The sequence below is a fragment of the Hyla sarda genome, chromosome 10 (assembly GCF_029499605.1).
Source record: "Hyla sarda isolate aHylSar1 chromosome 10, aHylSar1.hap1, whole genome shotgun sequence".
NCBI lineage: Eukaryota > Metazoa > Chordata > Amphibia > Anura > Hylidae > Hyla > Hyla sarda.
Genome location: NC_079198.1, coordinates 130,002,398 through 130,012,503, shown reverse-complemented (window position 1 = coordinate 130,012,503; position 10,106 = coordinate 130,002,398). Strand labels below are relative to the sequence as shown.

General features: G+C 42.0%; 1 protein-coding gene across 1 annotated transcript in view; it reads left to right on the top strand.

Moving 5' to 3' along the window:
• The first annotated feature begins 2,215 nt into the window (after positions 1-2,215).
• Positions 2,216-10,106, top strand: part of LOC130293671 (nicotinamide N-methyltransferase-like) — a 29,015-nt gene continuing 21,124 nt past the window's right edge. The window contains exons 1-2 of the mRNA XM_056542655.1: positions 2,216-2,259; positions 4,209-4,444. Coding sequence (XP_056398630.1) covers positions 4,288-4,444 — 157 coding nt within the window. The 5' untranslated portion in view covers positions 2,216-2,259; positions 4,209-4,287. The remainder of the gene's footprint in view (positions 2,260-4,208; positions 4,445-10,106) is intronic.

Below are 10,106 nucleotides of genomic sequence, written 5' to 3'. Positions count from 1 at the left end.
GTAAGGGAGGGAACAGCATAAGACAGAGGCAATGGGAGGACAGGGACTGCTCCCGGGCCATGCCAACTGAGGGTTGTGTCTGAGGAACCCACCGACTGTTGACTGGGGGTATCAGATGTCACTTGTGATGAAGTGGGTGACCATGGTAACCAATCGAAGGTGGCAGATGGGTTGCTGGTCGAGACACGATCTCCTATGGAGTAGTTCCTCTCAGCAGGCGGGAAAGTCTTAGAAAAGAAATCAGAGGTTACAGTCTTGCCTTTGGAGTTTTTCTGGGTAAGAAGGGCACCAGCTCCTACGGATGAATCATCTACTTCCAAAGCAAAGAGTTTCTCCGGATCAGGTCTTGTAAGCACAAGGGCGGTGGCAAACACTGTCTTTAAATGGGTGAAGGCATCTTAGGCCTCAGGAGGCCATGACTTAGGGTTAGAACTCTTCAGTAAGAGCCACTATCGGAGCGACAAAAGAAGAGAAATGTGGGATGAACTGTCGATAATAATTGGCAAATCCCAGGAAACGTTGAATAAACTGAAGTCCAGAAGGGATAGGCCAATCTAATACCGCAGCTAGTTTTTCAGGGTCCATCTGTAGGCCTTGATGAGAAACAATGTAACCGAGAAATGGGAGACTAAGTCTATCGAATAGGCATTTCTCCAGTTTGGCAGATGATTCTTCCGAAGGCGCTGAAGAACCAGACGGATATGAGATCGATGCTCCTCTAAATTGGATGAGAAGATCAAGATGTCATCAAAGTATACAACAACACAGGTGTAGAGAAGATCTCAGAAGATATCGTTGACAAATTCTTGAAAGATGGCTTGAGCATTGCAGTGACCGAAAGGCATCACAAGATACTCAAAATGTCCATCACGGGTATTAGAGGCAGTCTTCCATTCGTCTCCCTTGCGGATACGAATAAGATTATATGCTCCCCGCAAATCTAGCTTTGAGAAAACCTTGGCACCCCGAAGACGATCAAAAAGTTCAGAGGAAGTGGATAATGATTTTTAACCGTGATCTTGTTAAGTACCCTATAGTCAATACATGGACAGAGAGAACCATCTTTCTTCCCTACGAAGAAAAAACCTGCTCTGGCAGGAGAAGAGGACTTCAAGATAAATCCCTTTGGAGGTTCTCTTGGATATATTTTGCCAAGGACCAAGGAGGCATCAATGAAGTCGCTAGCGGAACCTGAGTCCAAAAATGCAGAAGCAAAGAATGAAGTCTTGGCAAAAGCATAGATTTGAACAGGAATAGTTAAACGAGGAGAGGTAGTATTCACACCTAGGAATGCCTCTCCCACGTGTCCTATGAGTTTCCTGGACGCTGTCGACGTGTAGAACAGTCTTTGGGAAAGTGCTCCGGACTGGCACAATATAGGCACAAATTCTCATTGCGCCGTCGGGATCTTTCCAGCTGCGTTAAGCGAGTACGGTCCACTTGCATAGCCTCTTCAGCAAGAGGCAAAGAAAACTGTAGAGGTGGACGTTGGAACACGGATGCCAAGCGAGGGAATCACCTTGTTCGGACTGGTTCTCTTTCCATACGAAGTTCTTCCTGCCTCTCAGCAAAACGCACATCAATACATGTGGCTAAATGGATTAGTTCACATAGGTAAGACGGAGGATCCTTAATTCTGCTTGACAGTCCTTTTTTAAATGTAGCACACAAGAACTCATCGTTCCAAGCCAGTTCTGAGGCAAGAGTGTGAAATTGAACCGTGTGGTCACCCGTAATTCCCTTGGCAGAGGTTCAGAAGAGCCGTCTCAGCAAAGAAGGCTTGTGCGGGTTCCTCAAAAACACAGCGGAATTCAGCAAGGAAGGCTGTCAGGTTAGAGGAAACCAGATCATTACGATCCCAGAGAGGTGTAGCCCAGGCCAGGGCTTTTCCAGAAAAAAGACTAATCACAAACGCCACCTTAGCTCGTTCCATCAGAGACTGATCCGCCATGAGCTCCAGATGCATGGAACACTGAGTCACGAAGCCTCTACACATCTTTGGATCACCATCATACTTCATGGGTTAGGGTAAACGAAGCTTGGATCCGGAAGGAGCTGCAGAAACAGGTGGAGAGACAGGAACAGGTTGTGGCTGTTGCTGCTGCTGTTGCTATATGGCTAGAAGTTGTTGCATCATGGCTGACAGTTGGCTTAGTTGTTGCTCCTGATGGGCTAACTGCTTCAACTGACAAACTCCGCTGGATCCATGGGAGAATCTTACTGTAAAGACTCACGTCAGTTGGCAGGACACTCTGGAAGGTAGTGGATCCGCTGGTCCTGTGTGGCAGATGACGCGGGCCGTGCCTGGGAGCAGAGTCTAAAGTGCCGCTGGTTTTCACCAGAGCCCGCCGCAAAGCGGGATGGTCTTGCTGCGGCAGGCGGCACCCAGATTGCTACCCCTGGCACTACTTGACCACACAGGCGGCTGAGGTGATACGAAGCACAGAAGGGATACAGCAACTCGTGGTCTTGACTGCAGTAGGTCAGGGCATACAGCATAGGAGCATAGTCTAGAATGAAGCAGGAGGTCAGAAGGCAGGCGGCAGAGGTGCAAGGTCAGGTCACGGAACAAAGGGTCTGGAATACGGATAGCAGGAACACAGGTATGCTTTCTCTAAGCAACAAAGATCCAGCATGGGTGTGTGGTAGGTGCAGGTGCTTATCACAGAGGAACAGGTGTGACACATAATTACGGGCACACTGGCCCTTTAAATCTTAGAACTCCAGTGCACACGTGCCCTAGGAGGCGGAGGCATGCGCACCGGAGCTGAGAGACCAGAGCAGGAAGTAGCAGAGGGCGGAAGTGAGTGACGGGCTGGGATTCGCATCCCAGCCCCGCTGGCTGGAGAAGGGAGAGGGGGAATGCGATCATGGCCAGCGTGTCTGGCCGTAGCATTGGATGTAACAGGAAGCAGCATGAGGAGACCATATAGTGGCTGAATGACACAGCCTGGAGGTGGCGGAAGCATGAGGAGACCATATGGTTGCAGAATAAGACAGCCTGGATGTGGCTGGAGACTTAAACAGGAACAAAATGGTACACCCCTTAGGTGTACGTATGTGGTATGCACTTATGAGGGGAGGACAATGCGCTCTAGTATGCTTAAAATAGTGTTTGTCTACAACACCAGCAGGTTATTTACAGGTTGTACTTATGGCTGGCCTTTCACAGTATCTAGGCCCTTAAGACTTTAACAGGAACAAAATGGTACACCACTTAGATATACGCACAGGTTACGCTTAATAGCAAACAATATGCTTTTAGTTCTCACCCTAACTGGCTGACTACTATTAGCTTTTCAGTTGTTGTACACACCAGTGCTGCAGCACACAGTCGCTGTGTACTACACACAAAATTGCACTTTCTCTCTCAATCTCACTCCCTTCCCTATCAGTGCTTCTAGGCTGGATTAGGGCTTGAGGTGAATCGCTGTTGTAAAAATGCTTTTCTGTGCAATACACACTGCTCTAGGTCCCTCTCTCTGTAATAGAACGCTGATGTGACTGGCCGCAAGAGGGCTGACAATTATATAGGGCTGTGACATCACAGGGGTGGCTGGCTGCTGATAGGTTACATGCTGCATGTTATTCAGGGTCATCCCGCCTACCCGCCTTCCCGCCTTCCCAGGATTCCTTGCCCCATGTCCTCACATGGGGATCTGCCATTTTAGATGTCAAGCCCCAGGAGCCTGGACCGCACTAAATGGAGTTTAATGAAGCAATTTGCGAAATCGAATCGCTGTGACATTCGCATTTGTTACGAATCAAATTATTTCCTGAAATTCGTAACAAATTCGGATTGGTCAGATTTTACAATTAAAAGTGAAGTTTTAAATCTCACAATATCTTCAGTGCTATAAACATGAGATATGAAGCCGCTCTTTAAAATGTTTAGGAATCATATCTTCTACGTCCAGTATTTGTTCAATGCTAGTCTATTCCAGATCACATTTCATAGTCAGAATAAAACTCTATATCGTCTTAGATAAATAATCTTGTCCATAGGATCCTGTATAAAATTGGGCACTGATAGAAGGCCACATTATAAGCTTAACACCTTGTACATCAGCCTTGGTGTAATTCAAGTCTTTCTATCACTACTGGAAGCCAATAATCCAGGTTTATTTATTAATCCTTCATGTCACTATGTCACTATATCTATGTTGAATACGGGACAATCAGTTTTTCATTTTTCCTGTTTCTTTCAGTGGCCAATCTAAGGACAAAGAAGAAAAAGTGAAATCAGCAATTCCACATGTCCTGAAATGTGACCTTGAGAAGGAAAATATGACGGATCCGATAGACTTACCACCAGCAGATTGTATCATCAGTGTTGCGCTCCTAGATGCTATCTGCAAAGACCAAGATGATTACAGGAGATATCTCAGAAAGTTCTCTAAGTTGCTAAAACCTGGAGGACACCTCATGTTGATTGGGACTTTAGGTATAACATATTATACAATAGGGAAAGACAAGTTCCATGCTTTCACATATGATGAGGATTTTGCCAGGAAAGCTGTAGTTGGAGAAGGATTTGTTATAGATAACTGTAAGGTTAAGAAGAGAACGAATGTGAGTGATCTTTCTGATTATAAGGCCATGATATTCATTGTAGCTCACAAGAAGAAATAGGTACCCCTTGTGATCTCTAGAATGGGGACCTGATCTCTCTGCTGAACGCTTTAGTCTTCACTTTTCCGAGACAAACTTGTGATGGCCTGCTTAGACAATCGCTGACTGGGGTGGGATACTGCTACGGTCAAACCATTTACCATAGACATTTAAACGAATACAGGATATGGATCTCCCAGGGAGAGAGAGTGCAAAAACAACCAGTTTCCAAGGCGCTTCCACTTGGGATGAAGTTTAGGCAGATGCAAAGGGTTAAATATGAAAGTCTCTTTTCATTCATTTTTGAAAAGGCCTCTGAAAAATGAAGGACGCAATCTGGTTGCTATGGGCAACTGAACAACTCTTCCTCTACACTGGTTTTGATGAATCTCCCCCATAGAGGGAGATTAATCAAAACCTGTCCAGAGGAAAAGTTTCTGAGTTGCCCATAGCAACCAATCAGATCGCTTCTTTCATTTTTCACAAGGCCTCTGCAAAATGAAAGAAGCGATCTGATTGGTTGCTATGAGCAATTCAGCAGCTTTTCCTGGAAGTTTCTGAGTTGCCCATAGCAACCAGATTGCGTCCTTCATTTTTCAGAGGCCTTTTCAAAAATGAATGAAAAGAGACATTCATATTTAACCCTTTGCATCTGCCTAAACTTCATCCCAAGTGAAAGCGCTTTGGAAACTGGTTGTTTTTGCACTCTCTCTCCCTGGGAGATCCATATCCTGTATTCGTTTGATGCTGGATGGTTGGACATGCCGGACAGAACCGGACAGGGGAACGCAGCTTGCTGCAATCCCCTGTCCGGCGTCCAGAAAAATAGGACGACGGACGCCATACAACTGATGACAACTGTCATCAGTTGTGTCGAGATCCAGGCTGAATTTACCTATGCCGGACATATGTGAACCGAGCCTTAGAGGACTCTGAGGCCAGTGATTGACCTGTTTTATGTCTGCCCCAGCTCTCTAATTTCTCCCCCCCCCCCCCATTAAATTTAAATGTTTATCCTTGTTACATGATATTATTGAGCATATGCTCTTTTCGAAAAGTAAATGTTGTCTGACAAATAGGCACGCTTCTGGATGTTTTCATATTGTCTCTGAATTATTTACTCGAACATTATTACTTTATCTTGTGATTTTTTTATAACCTATGTTCTCATGACTGACTTACAGACATAATAAATCATGATATGACTGGTCCGTATTATTCCTGATAATTATATAAAGACCTCGACCGCTGGTATAGAGGTAGGCACCTTGTCTAAGATACTAGATTAGATAATGGCTTCCACTACCCATAAGCTCTATCATGTACACGGCTGTGATTCCAGACAACTTCTAGAACATTACTTGTCAGATAAATCTGAAATGGTCTTTGGAGAGGATTCCTTGATATTTCCCATGGAAAATCTTGCAAAAACATTCACAGAGGGTATGTATTTAGATTTTCCTATGTTTAGTCAGTTTTATATTTTTTCATACAGTATTACAGCACTAACAGTGTCCCATTGACAAAATGATACTGTGGCCAAACCAACACTCACCCACAACCCTACTGCATGAAGGAAAGTTGAAAACATATATATATATATATATATATATATATATATATATATATATAAATATATATATATATATATATATATATATATAAATATATATATATATATATATATATATATATATATATATTAGTTAGGAGTAGCCGTATTAGTCCAGTGATGCAAAAAGCAAAATCATCGGTAGTTGCAGTATCTTGTAATGCCTTTTTTATTGGACTAACAAGATTATGTAGAGACAAGCTTTCGGGATTCCTCCCTTTATCAAAATTGTTAGTCCAATAAAAAAGGTATTACCAGATACTGCAACTACCGATGATTTTGCTATATATATATATATATATATATATATATATATATATATATATATATATATACATACATAGTTCCTGCCACAGACAGAGGTGTCAGCATAGAGCACTGTGGTGAGACTGAAAATACAACTTCCTCTGTAGCATACAGCAGCTGATAAGCACTGGAAGGTTTAAGATTTTTAAATATAAGTAATTTACAAATAAGTTTAACTTTCTGGAACCAGTTGATTTAAAAAAAATGTGTTTTCCACCGGAGTATCCTTTTAAGCATTCTCCTACACAGATCATAAAGGGGAGAAGTTCCTGCATTTAAAAAAGATAATGATGATGCCCCCTCCCTCCATCCTATCTGCCCCCAGGCCACAGGTCACTCCTTGCTATACTCCTGCTTTAGCTACTAGAAGATCAGGGAGCATGCATGTTTGAGATCTGTATATATTCAGCTTGTATGCGCCCTTATCTTGTGAAGCAGCAATTCTTTCAGTAATCCCCCCGACCAGTCAGTCCACCCCTGGACATGCTTAGGAAGAATTTGTGCTTGCCTTGGTGCTAAATGGCTGTGTTGTGAGTCCACAATAATGCTGCTGCTTTCTTTTTCTGAAATGGCTATTTCCTGTTGGAGTTCCCTCCCTCCAACTACATGTCCCAGGATCCCTTTTTTGTAAGTGTGAGGTCACTTTTCTTTCTCCCAATCATCAGTCACCCCATTGAAGTACACCATAGCTACCTTCCATGTTGTGCTGTGGTTAAAACTATCCAGCCAGCGGTCTCTCCACCCATTGAATTAAAGAAAGGATTCCTTTCAACACCTGACTAGTGATGTAATGCCTCGGACTGCATTGCAACCTGGAAAAAACTAAGACGACACTCATTTTATATGCTGCTAAAAATTAACATGAGGGGAAAGATCACATAAGAACCGCAAGACCAGCCATCAAACACAGGTACAGACACTATATTTTGAACTACACTATCTTTACAGCCCCTGTAGCATAGTCAAATAAAAAAAAATTCTGGAATACCCCTTTATAGCACACATCCAATGATGGTTCCAGCACCAGCATATGTGGTTACATTTTGCAACAACTTCAGAGCCCAAGACTTGGCCATGCCCACAGTGATCAGAATATGGATTTGTCAGAAGTCCAGAGCAAGTCTATGGGACTTCTGGCAAATCTGTCTCCTGGTCACTGCAGTCTGGGGCAAATCTCGGGCTAGGAAATGTAACCCCTTCAGGACCGGGCCATTTTTCATTTTTGAACTTTTGTTTTTTCCTCCTCACCTTTTAAAAATCCTAACTCTTTATTTTCCACCTACAAACCCATGAGAGGGCTCGTTTTTGCACCACCAATTTTACTTTCTAATGACATCTATCATTTCACCACAAAATCTACAGTGAAACCAGAAAAAATATATATTTGTGGAGCAAATTTGAAAAACAAAAAACATAAAAGAACACCAGTTTGGTAAAAATGACACTTTATCTTTATTCTATAAGTCCATGTGGTCACAAGGATACCTAATTTATATAGATTTCATTTTATTTTACTACATTAAAAAAATTATAACTACATGCACCAAAATTAGTATGTTGAAAATTTTCATCTTCTGACCCCCATAACTTTTTTATTTTTATGTATACAGGGATATGTGAGGGCTCATTTTTTGCGCCGTGATCTGACGTTTTTATCAGTACCATTTTTGTTTTGATTAGACTTTTTGATTGCTTTTTATACATTTTTTTAGAGTATACAATGTGGCTAAAAATATGCATTATATGTTTATAGTTTGGACACTTGTGCACACGGTGATACCACATATGTTTATTTTTATTATGTTTACATATTTTTTATATGGAATTTGAGAAAAGGGGGGTGATTCAAACTTTCAATATGGTTAGGGGTTAATGACTGTTATTGTTAAACTTTTATTCTACTTTGTTTACACTTTGTTAGTTGCCTTATGGGACTTTTAGGAAGCATCATTATATTCCTCATACAGATCAATGTAGTTCCATGGAACTACATTGATCTATGTGATCTGCGCTCTATCAATGACAGAGCCACAGACCAGACAGCAGGAGAGGTAAGCCCTCTGGCTACCTCCACAGTGGATGACCCATGCCCACCCCCCATGATCGTGCTGCTGGACAACCAAGGACTGGTTAAAGTTTGACAGCGGCGATTTAAAGGGTTAATAGCTGGCCGCGGCGATCGCCACATGTCAGCTATTAACGGCGGCCACCAGCTACAGGAATTAGCTTGGGGCCAACCGGTATGTCGATGACTCGAGTCAGGAGTCTGCGCCATACACTGCTTGCCATCTTAGGATGAGCCGGCTTAAGGACTCAGGGTTTTTCCGTTTTTTCACTTTTCTTTTTTTCCTCTTACCTTTTAAAAATCATAATCCTTTTGATTTTGCACAGAAAAATCCATATTATGCTTTATGTTTTGTGCCACCAATTCTACTTTGCAGTGACATTAGTCATTTTACCAAAAAATATTCGGCGAAACAGAAAAAAAAATCATTGTGCGACAAAATTGAAGAAAAATTTTTTTTCTAAATTTTAGGGGCTTCCGTTTCTACGCAGTGCATTTTTCTATAAAAATGACACCTTTTCTTTATTCTGTAGGTCCATACAATTAAAATGATACCCTACTTATATAGGTTTGATTTTGTTGTACTTCTGGAAAAAATCATAACTACATGCACGAAAATGAATACGTTTAAAACTGTCATTTTTCTGCCCATGGGGCGGTATGAGGGCTCATTTTTTGCGCCATGATCTGAAGTTTTTAGAGGTACCATTTATGTATTGATCTGACTTTTTGATCGCTTTTTATAGATTTTTTTCATAAAAAGTGACCAAAAATACGCTTTTTTGGACTTTGGAATTTTTTTCGCGTACGCCATTGACCATGCGGTTTAATTAATGTTCTATTTTTATAGTTTGGATATTACCGACACGTGGAAATACCACATATGTTAATTTTTTTATTTATTTACACAGTTTTTTTTTATGGGAAAAGGGGGGTGATTCTAACTTTTATTAGGGAAGGGGTTAAATGATCTTTATTAACTTTTTTTCACACTTTTTTTTTCAATGTTATTGCCCCCTCTAGTGGCTTTAACACTGCACACACTGATCTTCTACACAGATCACTGCCATGCATTAACAGGGCAATGATCAGTGTTATCAGCGGTCGATTGTCAAGCTTGGATTTCAGGCTTGGAGCAATCATTCGCCACTTGCATTCTAGCTGATCAGGACATCGCGATTTCACCACGATGGTCCCTATCAGCCCGACTGAACTTCCGGGAGTGGATCAACTTTGAACGCCGCGTCTAAAGGGTTAATAGCCCAGGGTCCCAGCTTTCATTAGCCGCCAGGACCCACCCACTATGACGCCCTGCGTCCTTAAAGGGGTATTCCAGGAAAAAACTTTTCTTTTTTATATCAGCTGGCTCCAGAAAGTTAAACAGATTTGTAAATTACTTCTATTAAAAAAAAAAATCTTAATTCTTCCAATAATTTTCAGCTGCTGAAGTTGAGTTGTTCTTTTCTGTCTGGCAACAGTGCTCTCTGATGACATCTCTGCTTGTCTTGGGAA